Below are 24,275 nucleotides of genomic sequence, written 5' to 3'. Positions count from 1 at the left end.
ACGCTCAAAAGAATTAGAGAGCTGGAACTCTTCTTGGAAGCAACAAAGCACACCGTCTCCACCAAGAAAGAGACAGGGGACTCCCCTGAGAAGGTGGCTAGTTCACCAACACAGGAGCCAGATATATGGAGAAACGTGACTCAAAGAAGTAGGAGGCCCAGGGTTCGCTCTGATTGTTTAGAAATACGCAATCGCTTTGAGGTCCTTTCCCCTAGCATGGAAGACGAAGAGCAGACTCCATTTGAGGATCTCTCCCTCATTACAGTCGATCAGGTATATGAAGACGAGGAGCAAAGGCAGTCCTCTGGGAATGTACAGGCGACCTTGGAACCGACAGCTCACAGAAGAACCCCGACGAGACCTAAGAGGAGGCGTGTAGTGGTGATAGGGGATTCCCTACTGAGGGGAACAGAAGCAGTGATCTGTGGGCCTGACAAGATGTCTCGGGAAGTGTGCTGTCTCCCCGGGGCTAAGATCCAAGATGTAACTGAACGACTGCAAGGAATCATAAAACCCACTGACAAATACCCCTTCCTCTTGGTTCATGTGGGAACCAATGACACTGCAAGCAATAGCCTCCAGAAGATCAAAAGAGATTACGAGGCTCTGGGCAGGAAATTGAAGCAATTAAATGCACAAATTGTCATCTCATCTGTCCTCCCAGTTGAACGACGTGGCCCAGGGAGAGAGGGAAAAATAGTGGAAGTGAACAACTGGCTTCGCAAATGGTGCAAACAGGAACGGTTTGGATTCTTAGATCACGGAATGCAGTTTCTTGAAGATGGACTTCTGGCAAGCGATGGGCTGCACCTCACAACGGTTGGGAGGAATGTTTTTGCAAAAAATCTCAGAAACCTCATCAGGAGGGCTTTAAACTGACTAATGTGGGGGAGGGAGACAGTGCTCCTGAAGGTAGGAGTCTATCAATTGATGAAGATGATCATCCAAATGTCATAGACCGAATGGAGCAAAGAGCATGCAGACCTAGTGGTGGGAGGAGAAAATCCTTAAATAAGAGACACGGGGGAATGATTAATGGACTTCAATGTCTGTACACTAATGCGCAAAGCATGGGAAATAAACAAGATGAGCTTGAGCTCCTGGTACAGCAAACTAAATATGACATAATAGGAATCACTGAAACCTGGTGGGATAAATCCCACGATTGGAATGTAATAATGGAGGGATACAATCTATTTCAAAGAAACAGACCAGACAAGAAAGGAGGAGGAGTGGCGTTATATGTCAGGGATGTGTATACCTGTGAAGAGATCCAAGATTTAGAACCTCAAAGCCAAAGTGAGAGCATTTGGGTCAAAATTAAGGGAGAGAAGAATAACAGTGACCTCATTGTGGGAGTTTACTATAGATCCCCAAGCCAAACGGAGGACATAGATGATGCCTTCCTGGAACAGATGGCCAAGCATGCAAAAGGAAGGGAGATAGTAGTAATGGGGGACTTCAATTACCCGGATATTTGTTGGATGTCAAACTCAGCCAAGAGCATAAGGTCAAACAGATTCCTCACTGCCCTTGCAGACAACTTCATTGTCCAGAAAGTGGGAGAAGCAACAAGAGGAACAGCCATTTTAGATCTGGTCCTAACCAATGTTGATGACCTGGTTAGTGGGGTAGAAGTGGAAGGATCATTAGGCGCGAGTGATCATGCTCTTCTGAAGTTTACTATACAGCGGAAAGGAGCAGCCAAGCATACTAGGACTCAATTTCTCGACTTTAAGAAAGCCGACTTCATAAAGCTTAGGGAAGTGCTGGGTGAGATTCCATGGACAGTAATACTAAAAGGAAAGGGAGTTCAAGATGGCTGGGAGTTTGTTAAGAGGGAGATAGTAAAAGCACAACTTCAGGCAATACCAATGAGACGGAAACATGGAAGGTGCCTAAAGAAGCCAGGGTGGCTATCTAAAGAACTTTTAACTGAGTTAAGATTAAAAAAGGATGTGTACAAAAAATGGAAAAGGGGGGAAACCACCAAAGAGGAATTCAAACAAATAGCCAGCACGTGTAGACACAAAGTCAGAAAAGCTAAAGCACAGAATGAACTCAGGCTTGCTAGAGAGGTTAAAAGCAACAAAAAAGGCTTTTATGGGTATGTTCGTAGCAAAAGGAAGAACAAAGAAACCGTGGGGTCACTCAGAGGAGAAGATGGTGAAATGCAAATAGGGGACACAGAAAGGGCTGAACTCCTCAATGCCTTCTTTGCCTCAGTGTTCTCCGATAAAGAAAACAATGCCCGACCTGAAGAATTTGGAGCAAATGATTCAGCAGAGGAAACACAGCCCAGAATAACTAAGGAGATAGTACAAGAATACTTGGCTAGTCTAGATGTATTCAAGTCTCCAGGGCCAGATGAACTGCATCCAAGAGTATTAAAAGAACTGGCAGATGTGATTTCAGAACCACTGGCAGTCATCTTTGAGAATTCCTGGAGAACAGGCGAAGTCCCGGCAGACTGGAGGAGGGCAAATGTTGTCCCTATTTTCAAAAAGGGGAAAAGAGAGGACCCAAATAATTACCGCCCAGTCAGTCTGACATCAATACCAGGGAAGATTCTGGAGCAGATCATTAAGCAAACAGTCTGTGAGCACCTAGAAAGGAATGCTGTGATCACCAATAGTCAGCATGGATTTCTGAAAAATAAGTCATGTCAGACTAACCTGATCTCGTTTTTTGACAGAATTACAAGCCTGGTAGATGAAGGGAACGCAGTGGATGTAGTCTACCTTGATTTCAGCAAGGCATTTGACAAGGTGCCCCATGATATTCTTGTAAAGAAGCTGGTAAAATGCGGTCTTGACTATGCTACCACTCAGTGGATTTGTAACTGGCTGACTGACCGAACCCAAAGGGTGCTCATCAATGGTTCCTCTTCATCCTGGAGAAGAGTGACTAGTGGGGTGCCACAGGGTTCTGTCTTGGGCCCGGTCTTATTCAACATCTTTATCAACGACTTGGATGATGGACTCAAGGGCATCCTGATCAAATTTGCAGATGACACCAAACTGGGAGGGGTGGCTAACACCCCAGAGGACAGGATCACACTTCAAAACGACCTTGACAGATTAGAGAACTGGGCCAAAACAAACAAGATGAATTTTAACAGGGAGAAATGTAAAGTATTGCACTTGGGCAAAAAAAATGAGAGGCACAAATACAAGATGGGTGACACCTGGCTTGAGAGCAGTACATGTGAAAAGGATCTAGGAGTCTTGGTTGACCACAAACTTGACATGAGCCAACAGTGTGACGCGGCAGCTAAAAAAGCCAATGCAATTCTGGGCCTCATCAATAGGAGTATAGCATCTAGATCAAGGGAAGTAATAGTGCCACTGTATTCTGCTCTGGTCAGACCTCACCTGGAGTACTGTGTCCAGTTCTGGGCACCACAGTTCAAGAAGGACACTGACAAACTGGAACGTGTCCAGAGGAGGGCAACCAAAATGGTCAAAGGCCTGGAAATGATGCCTTATGAGGAACGGCTAAGGGAGCTGGGCATGTTTAGCCTGGAGAAGAGGAGGTTAAGGGGTGATATGATAGCCATGTTCAAATATATAAAAGGATGTCACATAGAGGAGGGAGAAAGGCTGTTTTCTGCTGCTCCAGAGAAGCGGACACGGAGCAATGGATCCAAACTACAAGAAAGAAGATTCCACCTAAACATTAGGAAGAACTTCCTGACAGTAAGAGCTGTTCGACAGTGGAATTTGCTGCCAAGGAGTGTGGTGGAGTCTCCTTCTTTGGAGGTCTTTAAGCAGAGGCTTGACAACCATATGTCAGGAGTGCTCTGATGGTGTTTCCTGCTTGGCAGGGGGTTGGACTCGATGGCCCTTGTGGTCTCTTCCAACTCTATGATTCTATGATTCTATGATTCTATGATTCTACCTTTAAAATACCTTAATGCATAAAAAATAATGCATATGCACTCATATGAGCCCGCTATAAGCCTCATGTAATACACCATTATCAATGGCAAGTTTTCCAGTTGTTCTTAGCTGTCCATTGCATATCTCTGGGTTGTCTAGGCCCCACCACATAATCACATCCCATAGTACAGTACATAATTCTGCTCATAGTACTAGTGGCAGCCTCAATGTTTGAAGATGGTGGCATCTTGTCACGCCACCCTCAAACCACGCTGAAGCAGTAACTGCCCAAACTGGGGACTACTGTAACTTTGCAGAAGCGACTGTACGGTCTATTGGTAACTGCTTCTTTAAATGGCTTGAAGAGTTCCCTGAAAAAAAGGTTTGGAGCGTGATTCTTTTTCCTTTTTTTTACATTTGTGCGTAACCAGTGACCTTTTACAACTGTCACTCAAAGGAGTAGAGATACTCCTTCAAGAAGCGTAACACTGGATTTAATGTGTATACCCAAGCACAGGACAGGCTGCCTTCAAACATCCTTGTGCAATCCTAGGATGCAAGTATCAGGTATAATTCTATTTAGAATCCAGCATACTTGCTGCACAATACTAAACATCCTTCTTCAAAAACAAATCCCATCGAGTTCAGTGGCCTTTGTAGCAGAATCCTCTGCATACTCCTGAGTAGACGTGCCATAGGATTGCAAAGGTCCCTGAACTGTGTGGATTTATTTTTGAAAGCTATTGTGCTGTTAGCAATACCAATATTGTGTTAAATGGGACTTACTCCAAGAAAGCATGCCTAGGATTGCAGCCTCCTCCCTTGTTAAGTGTGCTAAAGACAATCCTGTACACGTCTCCTCAAACAGAAGTCCCACTAAGCTCATTGAGGCTGGCTCTCATAGAAGGTGGTCTAGGGTTTCAGACAGGGCAAATGTCGTCTTTCCAATTTAGCCTTTATGGACATTACAAACATGCTCAGAAGTAGCATCCCAAGCATTCCTTCGTTGGAAAGAGGCTTGCAGGCTCTTGTAAGTTTTCTAACCTTTGGTTGGTTTCTTAAATACAGTGGTACCTCGGGTTACATACGCTTCAGGTTACATATGCTTCTGCTTACAGACTCCGCTAACCCAGAAATAGTGCTTCAGGTTAAGAACAGAAATCGTGCTCCGGTGGCGCGGCGGCAGCAGGAGGCCCCATTAGCTAAAGTGGTGCTTCAGGTTAAGAACAGTTTCAGGTTAAGAACGGACCTCCGGAACGAATTAAGTACTTAACCCGAGTTACCACTGTACTGCTCCTCTTTGTGCTCTCTCCCTCTTACCTGCTATCCTCACAAACATAGATTAAGCATTTCAAAGCTTCTAATTTAAATAAGGAAACACAACAATGATGCACACAGATAACTTTGCTATGTGTTTGTTTAAGATATACCTTTATTTATGTACAACAAAAGGAGGCACATTTAGGTAACTAAACTCAATCCTAAATACTGTGAAAAATGACTCTGCATGGCAGAGAATCTATATGAAAATTTATGGTGGGTGTTAATTCAAGACAAGTTTAGACTGATGGTGAGGGTGGGTATTCTGTATCTGTGCATATGTATACAAAATTTGGGTCAGTGTTCTTGTATAGTAGTGCAAACTTAGATGGCAGCTTATTAGTCCAATGACTCAGAACCCACTCCAGCCAATGTACACTTCAATCTGAGATATGTTTACTTCTAAGGGACAAGTTCAGAATCACTGTGTTTGGCCTGTAGTTTGTAAAAGCATTAAATTGCCAAGTGGGCTATAGCAGCTTAGGTCACAATTCGCCATTAATGCGAGTACACTAGCATTAATCAAGTACAGGTGGGAATCTGGTTGTTTATGAATTGTACTTTTTGAATAATGATTTGTGTGTCACTGCCAACTCTTGTGATTTGCTCTGAGATTCTTGTTTGTGATTCTATGCAATGCCCCGATCATATTTTGTTAGTATAAATCACTCAAAATAACTCCAAGGACATAAAATTGATGTACGTGAATCCATGCAAAACACTGTATTATATTATAATGTTCCATGGATATAAGTGAAACTTTCTTAACACATACCTGCGCTAAAGGAGAACAGTCTCAGCTAAGAAGTATAGGAATGCCACGTCATGGCTTACTGATTCTGGAAGAACTACGTACTCACTTCAGGTGTGCAAAGGTAACAAACAGAAAGTCAGTTGTGGATCGGGACTTGGTAAGCATATGCAAAGCAGTAACTTTCACCTGTGCCGTACACTAAACCTAAAAGGTTTGACTAAATGTGATCTGTGAGGTGCTGCTAGCCAAAGAAGAATACTTGAAGTAAGAGGTTTTAGTTGAGGTGGTGGTGGAGGGCAATAATGCAATAACTGCTTTGCAAAGTCATAAAACATCAAAGATGCAATCCATTGTTAGGCATACATCAATTCTGACTGAAATATGCTATCCGGAATACTGTTCCTAGAGATGTCTAGAGAGAACCAGTCAGTGTACAATGGTGCTATTACATCATGCCAAGCTGTTTTCAGCTGGGTTTCCTTCCAAAGCAGAAAAATACTCATTGACTCGAGCGATTCACAGGTGATTTCTCTGTCTTATATTCTTGGAATTCAATTTTGGAGCACAAAAATGAAGCTGCCACATATTTCAAATACAGTACCATGCACAGCTAATTCAGATATGTAGCACTGAACTATCAGAAAACACCTACAAAAGCAGACATCTTTCCATTTTGTTTGCAGAACAGCAAAAATCTCCCTTCAGCCCAAAATATACAAAAACCTCCACCTCTAATTATTTTCTTTAAATATTAATTTATTCTGATATTTTCTCTTAAAAAAACAAACACAGTCTGCATTGATTGTGATAAATCCCAGCCAGAGATGCAAAATAACTTGGGCTCCATCTGTTGCAATGAGGCAAGATAACAGAAGCAAGAAACTGTAAATTCTGAAAGACTATCTATTGACACTATTTTGATATACAGTGCTTCTCCTTGACCTTTATTTTAATAGCCCCACCATCACTTCGCTGATATCCCATAGTTTCCTTGCAACCAAATCATCCATGGCATTGGGCAACAGTTGTTCCTCCTTGCAGTTTCCAAAATATTTCCCAGATATACCCTCTACTTCGGGGGAGGAGGCCAGATAAATTGAAGTCTGGGCTCCTTCCAGAGGGGTTTTGAAGAAAGCCCAAGATACCAAATTGAAGAGGGGCTTGGCTAGCAAAGGGATATGTATATGTCTGCCTAGATTTGTTCTGACAATACCGGGATGCAGCACATTGACCGTGACCCCTGTGTTCTCTAAGCGACGGGCTAATTCCCTAGTGAACAGTATGTTGGCCAGTTTACTCCGACTATAAGCAAAGCTTTTATTGTAATTTAGCTCACTGTTCAAGTCATCAAAGTTGATCTCGCCGTATTTGTAAAGCTTGGAGGAAACCACCACAATCCTGCTGGGCGCAGAGCTTTTCAGAAGTCCAAGGAGGAGGTTTGTGAGCAAGAAGTGCCCCAAGTGGTTGACGCCAAACTGCATCTCAAAGCCGTCCTCGGTCTTCATATAGGGACACTGGAATATCCCTGCGTTGTTGATCAGGACATCCAGCCTAGACTCTTCCTTTATACAACAGAGGGGGAAAGTAGTCAGACATACTAATGTAATAATATTAAAATTATTCATTTAAAAAAAAATAAAGATTAAAAAGTCTGATCCCTTAAAAGTGACAGCGAGCCTGAAACCCTTTACAGTTGACCACTTCCAATGCTAGCAATAACTTTATTGATTTGGCCACACACCATTTTGATTTTCCACCATTTTGAAAACCTGAACCTATTGATCTTTTTTTCCTGTCAATGTTTTTCCTCTTAGGGTTATTTGTTGGGATGGGACATATTAGTGGTGGGTAGGCCCATGCTCTTTTCTCCCACTTTCTGCCACTCCTTTCTCTCTTCCCCCTCTCTCTGCCACCTCCTTTTTCTCTTCTTTTTGCCACATGAAAAGTAGACTGCTTGAAATTAGGCTGAGGGCAGCATGTGAGCCTAAGGCTACTAGTTGCCCACCCCCAATGTAGAGTTGGACCAGTACTGGTTTCAAATCTCCTCTGTCATTAAACTCTCCCTAGGTGACTTTCTATGTGTCAATCAATCTCTCAGCTTAGCCTCTGTCACAGGTTTGTGATACAAAAGAAGGGCATTTTGCCCCTCTCTGATATCTTTGGGGAAAGTGAGGGGGGAAGAAAAAAATGCAATTAAAAACACTTTTCACAAGCAGCATGGCCTAACACATACAAGTTCCGGAACTCATCTCATTTTTAATAGCAATTAAATGTTATTGGAGAACACTCCAGCTGCTGAAACACAAGCCATTTACAGTGCAACACTATTCATGTCTCCACAGAACTAAGTCCTAATGAATTCAGTGGGGATTACTCCCAGGTAAGCAGGGACAAGACTGCAGTCTCGTTCACTAATAATACAGAAGCACTGTGCCAGGATTGTCAGGTCAATTATTTCAAAATATCATATCTCCAAAAACATATAAGAGTGCAAGCTCTTAAACTGGCTCATTTGGTGTGACCAGACGCTCTTCTCATATTTAATCTCATATTTAATTGATCACTTGTTGATTACTGGGTGAAAGGAGATTTCCAGTGACATTCCAAGGAATGCAAAACAAATACAGCTTATGGCTTTGTTGTTTCTGCTAAATTGTCACTGTTTTACTCTCTTTTGATGCTATTAATAGTTGCATGGCAAGATTTGACATTGGAAGGTCAAATCCTCTTTTATGAATGATATTGCTGTATCTGTCCCCTTCAGATGTACTGGATTCTATTTTCCTATATATGTAACATACCCTTCTCTTGCTTTTGTGATAATAATTCTAAGATTTATTACTGACATGTCATTCTTCTTGGGAAAAGGATACTGTGTGTACTTCACAAAACAAGTTTGCATCTGATACAAGCAAGGCCCAAACCAGATCAACCAGCTCCTCTTCTCTATCCACCCTGTGGTTGTCTGTCTTTAAATCAATAGGATCAGGCTGTAACCGCCCTCATGCTGGCTAGTCTGCATTTCAGATTCAGCAAAGATATATTCTCACTGCTAATGCTTATGGCGCAAAGAGAAAACCATTTTGTGCTGTGCCATTTGGGTAGATCGCTACATTAAACAGCAACAACTACAGATGAAGGGAGCTACCAATAAAATCTTAGGCATACACTGGACAGCTCAATTGGTAGAGCATGAGGCTCTTAATCTCAGGGTTGTGGATTCGAGCCCCAAGTTAGGCAAAAGATCCCTGCATAATTGCAGGGGGTTGGGCTAGATGACCCTTGCGGTCCCTTCCGACTCGACAATTGTTTTGACTCTGTGGTCCCTTGAACTCTGGACCCCAAGACATGCATACTTAGATGAAAGCCCCACTTATTTATTCTGAAACTCTATACCTCAGACAGTCAGTTGGGATCAAAGATAAAGGGTCTTTAGCAGCAGCCCAGCCAGATGGGTGGGAAATAATAATAATAATAATAATAATAATAATAATAGCAGCTCTTTAGCTGCAGCCCATAATAATAATGGCGGCTCTTTAGCTGCAGCCCAGCCAGATGGACAGGGTATAAATCATAATCATAGTTCTTTACCTGGAACCCAGCCAGATGGGCAGGGTATATAATAATAGTAACAGTAATAGTAATAATAATAATAATGGCAGCTCTTTAGCTACAGCCCAGCCAGATGATCCGGGTATGTATGTATAAATAAATGATACTATTATTATTATTAATAATAATAATAGCAGCTAATAATAATAATAATAATAATAATTTATTCTTTGTACCCCGCCCATCTGGCTGGGTTTCCCCAGCCACTCTGGGCGGCTTCCATAGAAACCAAAAAACACTAAAATATCATACATTAAAAACTTCCCTGAACAGGGCTGCCTTAAGATGTCTTCTGAATGTCAGGTAGTTGTTTATCGTTTTGACATCTGATGGGAGGGCGTTCTTTAGCTGCAGCCCAGCCAGATGGGCAGGGTATTATTAATAATAATATTAATAATGATGATGAGATGATTGCTCTTTAGCTGCAGCCCAGCCAGATGGGCCGGGTGTGTGTGTATGTATGTATGTATGTATAAATGATATTAATAATAATAATAACAACAGCTCTTTAGCTGCAGCCCAGCCAGATGGGCCGGGTATGTATAAATAATAACAACAACAACAACAACAACAACAACAACAACAGCTCTTTAGCTGCAGCCCACCCAGATGGGCCGGGTATGTATAAATGATATTAATAATAGCAATAGCTCTTTAGCTGCAGCCCAGCCAGGCGGGCTTGTCTCTTTACCTGCAGCACCTGCTGGCAGAAGCGGCGCACGGAGCCCAGCGAGGCCAAGTCCAGCTGGCGCACCACCAGCTCCCCTCGGCCTCCGCCTCTTTCCCGCGAGCTGAGGCCCATCTCGGCGCGCAGCTCCCGGGCCGCCTCCTCGGCGCGCGCCGGGTCCCGGCAGGCCATGATGACCCTCGCGCGGCGCCTCAGCAGCTCGGCCGCCGCCGCCCGGCCCAGGCCGCTGTTGGCGCCCGTGATGATCACCGTCTTGCCCTCCATCCGGCACAAGGCAGCGGCGGCGGCGGCCGTAGCGCTGCCCTTCCCCGCGGCCGCCGCCGGCCAGAGGCGCCGGGCGAGGAGCAGCAGCCCTCCGCCCAGAGCAGCGGCCACAACCACCGCGGCGGCAGTGGCGGCCATCGCCCTCGGAGCCCCGCCCCAGAGCGTGAGGGCGGAAGGGCCGAGCGACGCGCAACCCCGGAGCGGCACGGCCCAATGCGCGCCGCTCGCGGAGGCTCCTCAGCGCCGCGTTGCGGTTGGCCCTTCGCGAGGCATCCTGGGAGGTGTAGTTCTCGAGCGCTCTGGAACTTGCAGCCTTTCTCAACCTTGGGTCCCCAGGTGTTTTTGGCCTACAACTCCCATCATCCCTGACCACTGGTCCTGTGAGCTAGGGATCATGGGAGTTGTAGGCCAAAAACATCTGGTGAGAACCGCTGTAAGGAACAGCCGTAGCAACGACGCGTTTCTTTTTTTTCTTTTTTTTTGGTAAAAGTTATTTATTTGGTTATTCAGATTAAAGTTTTACAATCTCATATCCAGCACGCAACATAAAAACAAGGTTCCAAAGAATCTCCTGGACTTCCCTCCTGCCCTTTGTGGGTCCCTATTGTTAGTCATTTCCTCCTGCATCTTTTATAACAATCCAAATCTTTTACATCTCCATTATGTCCAAAATTCACCATCAACACCACAAGTGTCATTCCAATCCTACTAACGATTTTAGCTGTTTACAATGCTTTTTTAGATAAATTTTCCCCCATTCCTTATTTAAAATTTGGTCATTTTGGCCATTTCGGCATAATCCATCAACTTGATTTGCCATTCTTCTCTGGTAGGGACTTTATCTTATTTACCACAGCTGAGCGGATGTTATTAGCCCAGAGATGGAAAGAAGTCCGCCACACATTTCTGCACCATGTGGGGAAGCCACAGCTTAGATTTCCATAAGCCAACAAACAACTAAAAAAAAGGTGCAGCTGCTTACAGATGGCTACACCTGTCCTGTGAGGTAAATAACCGAATCTAGTTATTGCCATCCCTACCAAAAAGTGAGAAATTCCTTTCTTAAAAAAACCCAAGTGTAAACCTCAATACTGATCTGTAAGATGGGAGAAATGAGCATTTTAGCAAAGCTTTACATTACTGTTCATCAGCTGCTTTCTTTCTTTTAAACTGTAAAAAATAAGCAGACTTAAGTGTTTCAAAAATACCCATTTATTGCCATAGGAGAAAATTTAAGTGCATGGTAAAATAAATGGCAGCACTCCACTTACGGAACTCTCTTCCAGGGGATCAAAAGTCTTGAAGAGCAAATTAAGGATTTTCTTGTTTGTTCGGGCAATTTTGGTTTTGAAAGACATATTTTTAGAACTGTGCTGCTGATGGACACTTCGTTTATGTATAATATACAATAATTGTGTAGTTTTAACAATTTGGTTTTGCTTTGTGTTTTACACAGCTTTATGTTGTACAGCACAACTGGACGCCTTCAGCTGTCCCAGTTGCAACAAAACATGTCTCTCCTGTATTGGTCTCTATAGCCACAGCAGGTGCTATGACCTTCCAAAAGTTTTACTTCACCTCAAAAAGCACACTCTTCCATTGTTTCCAGAGACAGATGGACGCCAACAAAATTGTTAGCTGCCCTGGGCTCCTTGTGGAAGAAAGGTGTGGTTACAAACCTAATGAATCCATTTTAAACCAAGAGTGATATGAAAATAGGAATCTGTGTTGTTGAGGGTCACAAGTCACATTCATCCCTGCTCTGTCTTTCAATATCTACCTACTTTTATGCAATAGAATAGGGTTTTCCAGATATTTATTTCCCTCTTACAGCACTGCACTAAAAAGTAGCATTAGCAACACTGTATTTTATATTTGTTATGCAAACTGCTTAGGTTTGTGTTAAGCAGAGAATAAATATTTTACATTAAAAACAAATATATACAAAGCAGCAGTGCCAGCAAGAATGTTGACTGCGCTCCAAAGGCGAAAATATTTTCGACTTGCAAATGAAACCAACGTTGAACAAGGCGGGACAACTGATTGCTGTTGGACTTTGACCCAGCCAGCATGTCCAATGATATTATTAGTGATGGGAGTTGCAGACCAACTCTTGGTGAGCCACCTGCTGCAATAGACTTTAAAAGGGTTAGATTTACAAGGCCTTTCTCTAGATGCAAGATAGGAATGTCTGCTCCCACAGGAAATAATGAGAAAAGATGAGAGCTTCATGCTCTTTCTAAGGGCATTTTGTGTGTGTCTATTTTGCAAATGAAAATGCAGTTCAGTGTTATTATCCCTATATTGCATGTGGTGTTGTGGCTGAGAGAGGCCTGCATTGTAGCATCCTGTTATCCCCACACTGCAAGGTAGAGAAAGATCCATTATGTTGCAGCTTCTGGCTAGAGGCTGATAAAAGCCAACCATAATGTAAAGGTAAAGGGACCCCTGACCATTAGGTCTAGTTGTGACCGACTCTGGGGTTGTGGCGCTCATCTCGCTTTATTGGCCGAGGGAGCTGGCGTACAGCTTCTGGGTCACGTGGCCAGCATGACTAAGCCACTTCTGGCGAACCAGAGCAGCGCACGGAAACGCTGTTTGCCTTCCTGCCAGAGCGGTACCTATTTATCTACTTGCACTTTGAGGTGCTTTCGAACTGCTAGGTTGGCAGGAGCAGGGACCGAGCAGCGGGAGCTCACCCCTTTGTGGGGGTTTGAACTGCCGACCTTCTGATCGGCAAGCCCTAGGCTCTGTGGTTTAACCAACCATAATGTAGTATGGAGTTATTATGGCATGTCCCGGAGCCGTATCTAGGTGATCTTGCGCCCCTGGCAGAACCGTCTAGATTATGCCCCCTAGCCATGGACAAATTAGCTCTTCTTTCCACCTCTCCTCAACCCCAACCCCCTCCACCCATTCAATTCCTCACACACTTTACCTTGTAATGAATTCTTTCACAGAAAATCCACTATTTAATTTATTTATATATATATTATAGCCAGTTTTGCGCCCCACCCCTCGCCTGCACCCCTGGCGGGGGCCTTCCTCACCACCCCCTAGCTATGGCCCTGGCATGTCCAATCCAAGATTTGGTTTCTTTTTTTATGAGAAAGATGTCATCTGGGCGCTCCGTTTATCATAATTGCCAACCTGGGTGGTACTCCCCAAATATTATCTCTTGGTACGCTCATAATTTGCCCTTGAGGAATTCTGTTCTCAACAAGGCATATAGTAAATAGCATGCCAGTCAAACAGGTCTAACTCCACTAGTGTTAAATAATGATTCAGTACATCCATGGGTAGACGCATAATGGGAAAATAGGTACATAATGTTGAAAGGTGCACTCCTCTTCCTTGTGTATCAGTATCATGTTTCATAGGCATTGATCACTGTCATACTCTGTACTTGGAATTGAGTCCCATAGAACTTTGTTTCTGACCAAGCTGCATGATATCAGAGAATAAAATTGTAGTGCTTTCTGTTTTGGGAGCTGGAAGGTGCACTGGGCCCTTAATACAAATGCCTGAATACACTCTGAGCACAGACGTCTGCCTTATGTCTTTAAAAGAGGGCACAGATAGGGAAATGATTAAACCAAGGGCAAAAGTAATGGTTATTCTCATTCCAGGGAGCAATCTGAAGAATTATTTTGCCATACAATCCCAGCTGAATGAAACCTGGCAATCTAATTGCAGTGGTTATGCAAGATACATTTAAAAGTGTTTAGAAATATTAGCCTAGAAATACCGTATTTATGCAGGGATGGAATGATTGCTGCATTCATTTCAATAGTGCAACTTAAAGCAAGAATATATAGTTTACTTCTATGGGACAACTGTTCATGAATATGCCTTTAAAAGACTCTTGAATAAATAGAAAAATGCTGATTAAGTCTCTAAAAGCCGCTTTTATTAAACCAGACAAGTAGCTTTAAAAAAGAAGAGGGTACATGTGTATCCCTATAAATCACAAGACATTTACTAATTGGTTTATACCACGTTCACACAGCATAAACCATGGGACGCACTAGATAGAAGGCAGGGTCCGGTCTACTGACTGCCATTAACAGTTACATATACCACCACTTTGGTGTTTGTGGTAGCAGGTGTCTGTGTGCATAATAATGCAGCACAGCTCAAGTTCTAGATAATGCACTGGGTCTGTATTCAGAATCACTAAATGAAAGGAGTGCTATTTGCATCACATTCCAATCAATGGAAACTATTGATTTCATTTTGATTGCATTCCACTGACTTGGTTCCTGCAGTCTAGCTGGTGTGCACACAGGGCAACAGACTGTCTAATAAAGCAGTAACACATACAAAACCCCATATTTCCATAGCTTGTGTGCAAAGTGTGCACTAGGCACTGGTTATTCGTCAAGACACAGCAACGAACGCATGGTCTTCTGCTACATTCATGGTTCTATAGAGCAGAGGGAACGATTTAAGTATTACAATGCTAATATTTCCCAATAGCCAAAGAGCCCAAGTTAGAAATGTCAACTAAAACCCAATCTGTTTAGGAGTGTATATGCAAGTATTTCAACTTCTCCCAAAATATATATTTATAGTAAAAATATATATCTCCTCTAAAAATAGATCAGGAAACTGGAGGTCACTCTTAAATATAAACCTTGATAAAAGTCCAAGAATGGAAATTTCAGACTCAACAGCACATTCAAAGCTAGGCTGAAAAAGCAACTTAATTTTTGGCAGGGCTCTCTTTCAGCTTGGACTTGTGGTACTTCTGCCCAATGCCATATGGCACGTGCGCAGCAATTGTACCCAGCTGTCGTGCTCCCTCTATGTGAAACATCTGATCATCAAAGAAAATATGAGGTCTGATTTTTGCCAGGACTGGTCCCTTAGGTGCCCCTGCGAGGAAGAGGGCTTCATCAATCTGCACTCCCCAGCTGCGGAGAGTCTTCAGCACTCGGGCCCCAGAACTGGCGGCACTTCTGGCAGTCACCAGATACGTTCTGATTGGAGAGTCTAGCCGTTCGTTCTTCACGTAGAACTTCTTCTGGAGTCGTCCAAGGTCTTCCAGGAAACCTTTCAAAGGACCCTAAAGGCACAAAATATCAGAAACACATTTACCATATGGAGACCGGTGATTCAGAAGAGAACTATGAGGGTTGTAAAAAGTGTAAAGGACGAATAAAAGTTTTAGCTAGAGAAAAGGTGCGCAGGACATTGCTTTAGGCTAAGTTTGATCACTGTACCATATATTATTATTATTATTATTATTATTATTATTATTATTATTATTATTATTATTATTTGTATACCGCCCTATACCCACAGGTCTCCAGGCGTACAACATAAAATCGCAATATAAAACACAAAATACATAATCAAAATGAAAACAAAAACAAACCAATACCCCCCCCCCAAACTTTTTAAAAGGGCACTGGATGTCAATCATCTAGTTCAGCATTGACCAAACCAAGGTTTCCCAAACTTGGGTCTCCAGCTGTTTGTGGACTAAAACTCGCATCATCCCTAGCTAGCAGGACCGCTGGTCAGGGATGATGAAAATTGTAGTCCAAAAACAGCTGGAGACTGAAGTTTGGGAAACCCTGGACCTGGGGGCAAGAAGCAGCAGGTTTAAACTACCAGCTGCAGTTTCCATTAAACATAAGAGAATGTTGGCTTCCATCCTTGTCTTTCTTTTGGAGACTAAACATTTGGATGGTTCTACCAGGGTACCTGGGATGCAGGTGGCGCTGTGGGTTAAACCACTGAGCCCAGGGCTTGCCGATCAGAAGGTCGGCAGTTCGAATCCCCGCGACAGGGTGAGCTCCCGTTGCTCGGTCCCTGCTCCTGCCAACCTAGCAGTTCGAAAGCACGTCAAAGTGCAAGTAGATAAATAGGTACCACTCCGGCGGGAAGGTAAACTGTGTTTCTGTGCGCTGCTCTGGTTTGCCAGAAGCGGTTTAGTCATGCTGGCCACATGACCTGGAAGCTGTACGCCGGCTCCCTCGGCCAATAAAGCGAGATGAGCGCTGCAACCCCAGAGTCGGCCACAACTGGACCTAATAGTCAGGGGTCCCTTTACCTTTACCTTACCAGGGTAACCAACCTTATCAGGACAGGACGTTAAAGATTTATTGTTGTTCTTTTAAAACAGAATCTGTTTCTGATCTAAGATTCTTCCACAGATCTTTCCAACGCTTGTTAAGGCTTCCAGTAACTTAAGGGGTAAAATTATAGCAAACGTTGACCACCATACCTGTGCCAGAGGCTTGTTCTCATTTAGTTGCTCATGCTCAAAAAACCTATCCAGGCCATGTTCTTTCACAATTATTTCAGACTCGTCAGAAAACAGAACGGCGTCTCCATCAAAGGCTACTCGGAGTTGCTTGTCATCGTAAGGGACGTTTTTATTCCCAGTGAACAATGTGGCTGCAGCAATTCCTGCGGAAATATTTCAGAAGTCGTTAGGTCTGTATCTGTATCTCGTGTAAGTTGAAGGCCATTGTTATAAGAGCATAATAAAGGATCACACCTTGGTGGTAAGCATAGGGGTTCGTGTGCTTGATGCAGTAAACATTTTCTGGCTAAACCACTGCCTTTCTAGAGTAACTAAGGCTGCAGTCCTAAACACACTAGGAAATAACCCCCACTGAATGCAAAAATGCATGCGATTGTGCTGCAAGGCTGCAATCACCGTTTGCACAATGGCTTAGGAGCAAGTCCCAGGCTGGACACAAATTCAGACTGCATTCATTTTTATGTCAACTGAGTTTGCTCACTAGGAGGCCATACTTTCATCATTTATAATTAGGACTCATATGTAATTGAAAAACTTCCATTTTCTTAAACCCAATGACATTGGCTCAATAAAAGGACCATCTTACTATTATATTTCTTCATTTCTACAGACGTCTGTAGAATACTTTGGATGACAGCCCAGAAGCACATTCGTGTACTGATATACTTGAAATCTGTACTAAGTGTAAGGCAACTGGGTTCTACCACGCTGTATGTCCTGGGGCTCAAAATTCAGGATGTTCCCGCTGGTCCAAAAAGACTGGTGACCCTTGGGCTAGTGTATGATCAAAGCAAGGAAAGAACTTGTCCACACCTTCTTCTATGGCTTCTTGAACTTTTTCAGAGTCAGCAGAAAGGTACAGATTTGTAAGGTACGCTTTTAGGTACCCGATGGGAGACTTCCCTCCAGTCATGCAGAACCTTTCAATTAGCAGGCCTGGAATGGATAAGAATTTTTATTTTATTTTTAAGAATCATTTGATGCACAAGACACACAGGTTTTCTTGCAATACAATCACGTGGCAGCTGTGTTCTCCTTTGGGAGGAATGTAGGGAGCTGGTTTAAATGGGAGAGGTGAGAGATGCTTCCAATCTGATGTTAATTTCTCATGGTCTCTACATGAGAATCTGAAAGAGATCTGCCACACCATCATACAGGAGAGCAGCATCACAGTTATGGACTTGGCCTCCTGGAATTTGGTTGCAACCTGCTACATACAGTTATTTACAATTTAATAATTACACGGGACAAGTATTTGATTTGGTCTCAGCCACAGAGGACATTTGAATACATTTAGCTTCTACCCCAAACAATAAATTTGGGAACAGATGGCTACATCATTATGGTGGTCAGGCAGAGATTGTGGTACCCTACCATGTTCCTTAGCCTGATCTATTCCACCATCCCCTAAACTTTGGATTAGTGAAAGTCACATTTAAGTGAAAATCAGATGCTGCACACAAAACCCTCAGAAAGGCCAGTCAAAATCCAATTACCCGGTCACCCCAGTGCAGGGACTGGCCCCAGCAATCATAGCCAGGGTTGGTGGGACTTGTATTCCACCAACATCTGGAAGGGCCACAGGTCCCCCAACCCAGCCCTAGCTAGTTCGTCCCAACTCTGCAGCCCCACCATTGTGATTTTTATGTCGCTCAATTCCTCCCTGCCATTTTCAATTCCATCCATGGCCTCTGTGCTCCTCCTCTGACTTTGCAGTCCTTCCTTCACAGCTTTCAGTTGCATCGCTCCCCAAATCCAGCCCATTTTTCAAGGCCAGGGGTAGGGACACAGCAGATGCGACAAGATGGGAAAGGACCAAATCATATTGGAGAGGAGGGAGAAGATGTGGAAACCATGTTGCTTTTCAGCCAGGTTGCCAGGTGTCCAACAACATTAATCTGTGGGACATTTGGAGCCAGTTATGACAGCTTCTTATATCTGGCAAGTAAATCTTGCCAGGCATAACTCAAGTAATTCTTTCAAATATATCTTGAATCTAGGGCTACCCTAGCCTCTGTTGGGTTCCAGAAATCCCACAGGATTCTGCACAGAGGTGCATGAGGAAACCCAGCCTTCTCTTGAGTTGTGCTGAGGAGGCACAACAGTGAGACACATGACAAGAGTAGCAGCACAGCCAGATGGGCAGGAACTCAGACCTCCAGACTCACCGTAATGGTTAATGCTGTTGATAAGTCTCACCCCAACTTGAGCATGGTTATTAGTCATAAGCACAATATCAAACAGCTCTTCATCGTCTGGATACAGCTCACGGAGTCGGGCGTTCACCAGCTCAACTGCCTGTGAATGGGCAAACATAGAGGAGTTCATGTGTTAGCTCAATTTTAGCTGTTTTCATCAGATCTTCTGACCAGGACATGTGGGAAGCCATCTAGAAAAAGAATGCACTTGCCAGCTGAACTTCCATAATGTGCTCTATTAATAAGCAGGCCTGCTAAATTTTGGTGCAAAAGGAACAAACCCAAACCCCACCTTTTAACAGTTATGGAGAAAGTGCGTTTTACAGTTTTCAATTTGGGCTCCTACAATTATTGATTGATTGTAAGGTTAGCTGTATTGTAAGGTTACCCAAGGCTGTTCAGCTTGGCACCCATTTTTTTCAGGGGTGGGGGGGGGGGGAAGAGAAAGGAAATCCTTTCCAATTACTGAGCAGAATGTAGTAGACACCACTGCATATGAAAATGAAAGCAAAGAAAATGGAAGTGTTTACACACTGCAGAAAATGCTGCCGGTCTTGCTTTCAAAAGAGTTAGGAATGATAATGATGATGATGATAATTTATTACTTATACCCCCACGCATCTGGCTGGGTTTTTCCAGCCATTCTGGGTGGCTTCCAATAGAATAATAATAATAAAGCGATAAAACATTAAATCTTAAAAAGCTTCCCTATACAGGGCTGCCTTCAGATGTCTTCTAAAGGTTACATAGTTACCCATCTCCTTGACATCTGCTGGGAGGGCATTCCACAGGGTGGGCGCCACTACCAAGAAGGTGCCCTGTAACCTCACTCCTTTCAGTGAGGGAACCACCAGAAGGCCCTTGGAGTTGGACCTCAGTGTCCGGACTGAACGATGGGGGTGGAGATGCTCCTTCAGGTATACTGGGCCGAGGTCGTTTAGGGCTTTCAAGGTCAGCACCAACACTTTGAATGGTGCTTGGAAACGTACTGGGAGTCAATATAGGTCTTTCAGGACCGGTGTTATATGGTCTTGACGGCCGCTCCCAGTCACCAGTCTATCTGCCGCATTCTGGATTAGTTGTAGTTTCCGGGTCAGCTTCAAAGGTAGCCCCACATAGAGCGCATTGCGGTAGACCAAGTGGGAGATAACCAGAGCATGCACCGCTCTGGCAGGACAGTCTGTGGGCAGGTAGGGTCTCAGAATATAGGAAATTGCCTGATAATGGTGTGATACCATCTATCCCTCTAGCTGCATAGTGTCTACACGGGCCATGCAGCAGCTCTCAGGTGTTTCAGATGGGAGACATTTTCAGCTCTGCTGAGAGGCTGGAGACAGACGTTGGATACATGCAGAGCCGATGCTCTAGCAGAGCTCATAATCTTCCATGTTGCTTTTGCCCATTGTGCGCTAAGCTACTTCTAAATCACAGATCTTTATCCCAGTCTCAACAGAATGAACTATTGTAAACTGGATCGTCTCTACTTTTCACTTGGTCTCTCTTAGGATTACGAGGCACAATGGGAATTAATTGTCTCCCTCAAGTTTCACTCTCGGTTTTTAGTGCGCTCATTTAGCACTCCCAGCCCCTCAGTAAAAAGTGGCCTGGAACCCCCGAGCATCATTTTTGTGTGTGTGTTTTCAAGGAACCACCACCAGAGAAAGCAGGAGGCCATCTTTAATATTTCCTCTAACTCTGAAAGTCTGTGTGTTTATCTGGCAGCAGGATTATGTAACATGCAGCCAGATTATTGCTTTTGGGCAGAGGCAGGGAAAGGAGAGGAAAACCAGGTGGCGGGGAGGGAGAATTGCAGCTCTGGGATGCAGAGAATGATAATGTGTGTATATATATATATAGCCCCTACGGAACTGGACTGCTTGAGAGGAATCTGGTTTACCTTCACCAAGGCAAAAGCTGGGCCGGGCTTCAGGGTGACGTTCTCGTTCGCCTGCTGATACTCCACATATTTTTCCACGCCTTGCTCTTCGTAGATTTTCCTCTCTTCCACCATATCGAAGAGAGCCCTTGAGGAAACAGCGATGGTGATGGCATTTTGGGGTTTGGGCTGCAGGGGTGCGGGAGGGGAAAGAATTATGATAACATTATTGAGGAGACAGCCCTTATGGGGGAAGAGAGTGTGTGTGCCATGGATGCAGCTAGGATTTATGTTAGGAGGGGGGCAGGCTTTAAGTGGGGAGGCAGAACCTCCGTTAGTTATTTTTATAGATTTAGGGGGGCAGCTCTTCCCTGCCCGCCCCCGGCTACGCCCATGGTGTGTGTGTGTGTATGTGTGAGAGAGATGGGGAGATCAGGAAGGGTACGAGTGCGCGGGGAGGAGGGGGCGCGTGAGAAAGAGAGATGGAGGCCAGTCTGAATTGTTTTACAGAGAAAACCAGCGAGGGGCGTGTAACCACTTGGGGCGAGGAGCCGCGGTACAATGAAGAAAGAGACAGGAATTCAGGGCTTAGGGGAAGGAAGGACTCGCTTGCGCCATTACGCAGCCTCTCCTAGGAAGCAAGTTGATGCTGCTGTTGCCCTTTGCGAGCTTCCTTGGACCCCAGAGGGCGGGATCTCTTACTCCCGAGTAAAAAAAACCCGTGGCCTTGCACTGCACTTTTTTTTTCCAACTCACGGGCCGGGGTCTCTTAGTGGAGGCGAGGCTTTCGTAGGCAGCCTTGGCCGCTTCCCAGTCTTGCTCGGCGACGGCCACTTCCTCCTCGGAGAGCAGCTCCATTTTGCAGCCGCGCTGCTCTTCCTCTTTGTCCGGGTTGCAGCCGCTCATCCTCCGGCCTGGAGTCGCTGGCTGGGGCTCGACGGCGCGCAGCCGGCCGAAAGGGGAGGGAAGCCTCGCAGAGCGCCAGGCACCCCTCGGACGCCCCGGCAACTTCTCCGGCTAGAGGGGGGAAGAAAGGGCATGCCCAGCCCTGCCTCGGGCCCCGTCGTTTCCCGTCTTCTCGGCACGCCCGTCCGCGCCTCTCTCCGCCACACCCTTTGCCCCCAGGCACAGGGCGGGGAAGACGGGAGGAGGAAGCCGGGCTGCGCCTCGGAGCGCCGGTGCCTTTTCGCTCAGGCGAGAGGAGGAAGCGCCGTCGAACCGGTCGGGCGGCGATCGTGCGCGCAAACACGCGCGCCTTTCCTGGGTTGCAGTGGACGTTTAGGCGCGCTTCACTCCGCAGGGTTGTGTTAAGGGGGACTCGCATCCCACGAATAGGATCCGGCTGGAGATCACGCACACGCACAGTAGCAATAATGATATAATAATAATTTATTGCTTATGTGCCACCCATCTGACCGGCTTGCCCCAGCCACTCTGGGCTTCTCCCAACAAAAATAAATAAATAGTAAAAATACAATGCAACATCACACTACTAAAAACTTCCCTGTACACAGGGCTGCCTTTGGATGCCTTTTAAAAATCACAAAATGACATCTGCTGAGAGGGCGGGACAATAATAGAATTGTAGAATTGTTGGGTTGGAAGGGGTCCCCAAGGGCCATCTAGTCCAACCCCATGAAGTGCAAAAAAACTCATCCAAAGCATCCATGACAGATGGCCATCCAACCTCTGATTTAAAACCTCCAAGGAAGGAGAGCTTCCCACTTCCCGAGGGAGACCGTTCCACTGTCAAACAGCTCTTACTGTCAGAAAGTTCTTCCTGACTTTTCATTGGAATCTCTTGTCGCTCATATTCATTATTTCATTCATTCGTCCCCTGCCTACACCCACCCACATTCCATACTAACCATCCCCACAGCAAAACCTTGCAGAATGCAAGTCCTCCTGCCATGCACATAATCATCTGCCATAATTATGGGATTTTTGCTAATGATCAATAAAGAGTTTGGCTTATTTGATTCGTGAATTTGACTGTTGTTGTTGTTGTTGTTTAGTCGTGTCCGACTCTTCGTGACCCCATGGACCAGAGCACGCCAGGCACCTCTGTCCTCCACTACCTCCCGCAGTTTGGTCAAACTCATGCTGGTAACCTCGAAAACACTATCCAACCACCTCGTCCTCTGTCGCCCCCTTCTCCTTGTGCCCTCCATCTTTCCCAGCATCAGTGTCTTCTCCAGGGAGTCTTCTCTTCTCATGAGGTGGCCAAAGTACTGGAGCCTCAGCTTCACGATCTGTCCTTCCAGTGAGCACCCAGGGCTGATTTCCTTAAGAATGGATGCGTTTGATCTTCTTGCAGTCCATGGGACTCTCAAGAGTCTGCTCCAGCACCATAATTCAAAAGCATCAATTCTTCGGCGATCAGCATTCTTTATGGTCCAGCTCTCACTTCCATACATCACTACTGGGAAAACCATGGCTTTAACTATACGGACCTTTGTTGGCAAGGTAACGTCTCTACTTCTCAAGATGCTGTCTAGGCCTGTCATTGCCCTTCTCCCAAGAAGCAGGCGTCTTTTAATTTCGTGGCTGCTGTCACCATCTGCAGTGATCATGGAGCCCAAGAAAGTAAAATCTCTCACTGCCTCCATTTCTTCCCCTTCTATTTGCCAGGAGGTGATGGGACCAGTGGCCATGATCTTCGTTTTTTTGATGTTGAGCTTCAAACCATATTTTGCGCTATCCTCTTTCACCCTCATTAAAAGGTTCTTTAATTCCTCCTCACTTTCTGCCATCAAGGTTGTGTCATCTGCATATCTGAGGTTGTTGATATTTCTTCCGGCAATCTTAATTCCAGCTTGGGATTCATCCAGCCCAGCCTTTCACATGATGTATTCTGCATATAAATTAAATAAGCAGGGAGACAAAATACAGCCTTGTCGTACTCCTTTCCCAATTTTGAACCAATCAGTTGTTCCATATCCAGTTCTAACTGTAGCTTCTTGTCCCACATAGAGATTTCTCAGGAGACAGATGAGGTGATCAGGCACTCCCATTTCTTTAAGAACTTGCCATAGTTTGCTGTGGTCGACAGTGATCCATGATCACTGTGGCAGTGATCCATGAAGGGGTGAATTTGACTATTAGTACTCAAAGAAGAAGAGGGACACGGTGTTTCCATGCACTGCTCTGGTTCCCCAGAAGTGGCTAAGTCATACTGCGCACATGACCCGGAAGCTGTACGCCGGCTCCCTCGGCCAGTAAACCAAGATGAGCGCCGCAACCCCAGAGTCGTCCGTGACTGGACCTAATGGTCAGGGGTCCCTTTACCTTTACTCAAAGAAGAAAGCTTTGACTGGACCTAAGAATTGATCCATACTTTTACATGTATGCTGTGCACACATCATGAAATGTGAAGTCGTGACAAATCTTTGTAGAAACTGCATT

General features: G+C 44.8%; 2 protein-coding genes across 2 annotated transcripts; both read right to left on the bottom strand.

Moving 5' to 3' along the window:
- Positions 1-6,470: 6,470 nt before the first annotated feature.
- On the bottom strand, positions 6,471-10,689 carry RDH14 (retinol dehydrogenase 14). Its single transcript, XM_028722301.2, has 2 exons — positions 10,259-10,689; positions 6,471-7,517 (listed from the first exon to the last, which is right to left on the bottom strand). The coding sequence occupies exons 1-2, from the start codon at positions 10,655-10,657 to the stop codon at positions 6,900-6,902; spliced, it is 1,017 nt and encodes a 338-aa protein (XP_028578134.2). The 5' UTR covers positions 10,658-10,689; the 3' UTR covers positions 6,471-6,899.
- Positions 10,690-14,407: 3,718 nt separating this feature from the next.
- On the bottom strand, positions 14,408-22,126 carry NT5C1B (5'-nucleotidase, cytosolic IB). Its single transcript, XM_028722300.2, has 6 exons — positions 21,627-22,126; positions 20,892-21,059; positions 18,965-19,094; positions 17,610-17,732; positions 16,755-16,939; positions 14,408-15,587 (listed from the first exon to the last, which is right to left on the bottom strand). Exons 1-6 carry the CDS (start codon positions 21,774-21,776, stop codon positions 15,225-15,227), a joined length of 1,119 nt encoding a protein of 372 aa, XP_028578133.2. The 5' UTR covers positions 21,777-22,126; the 3' UTR covers positions 14,408-15,224.
- Positions 22,127-24,275: the final 2,149 nt, after the last annotated feature.

This window comes from Podarcis muralis, chromosome 3 (genome assembly GCF_964188315.1).
Source record: "Podarcis muralis chromosome 3, rPodMur119.hap1.1, whole genome shotgun sequence".
In the NCBI taxonomy this organism is placed as follows: domain Eukaryota; kingdom Metazoa; phylum Chordata; class Lepidosauria; order Squamata; family Lacertidae; genus Podarcis; species Podarcis muralis.
The sequence above is the reverse complement of the archived record's forward strand: the minus strand, read 5'-3'. Positions and strand labels throughout refer to the sequence as shown.

Bases quoted from the DNA above. Each gene is read 5' to 3' on its own strand.
- RDH14 (XM_028722301.2), bottom strand. From the start codon at position 10,657: ATGGCCGCCACTGCCGCCGCGGTGGTTGTGGCCGCTGCTCTGGGCGGA. The intron at 7,518-10,258 runs GTAAAGAGACAA...TGTTGTATAAAG, and splicing joins TCTGCCAGCAGGTGCTGCAG to GAAGAGTCTAGGCTGGATGT.
- NT5C1B (XM_028722300.2), bottom strand. From the start codon at position 21,776: ATGAGCGGCTGCAACCCGGACAAAGAGGAAGAGCAGCGCGGCTGCAAA. The intron at 21,060-21,626 runs GTGAGTTGGAAA...GCACCCCTGCAG, and splicing joins CCACTAAGAGACCCCGGCCC to CCCAAACCCCAAAATGCCAT. The intron at 16,940-17,609 runs GTGTGGACAAGT...ATATTTCCGCAG, and splicing joins TCAAGAAGCCATAGAAGAAG to GAATTGCTGCAGCCACATTG.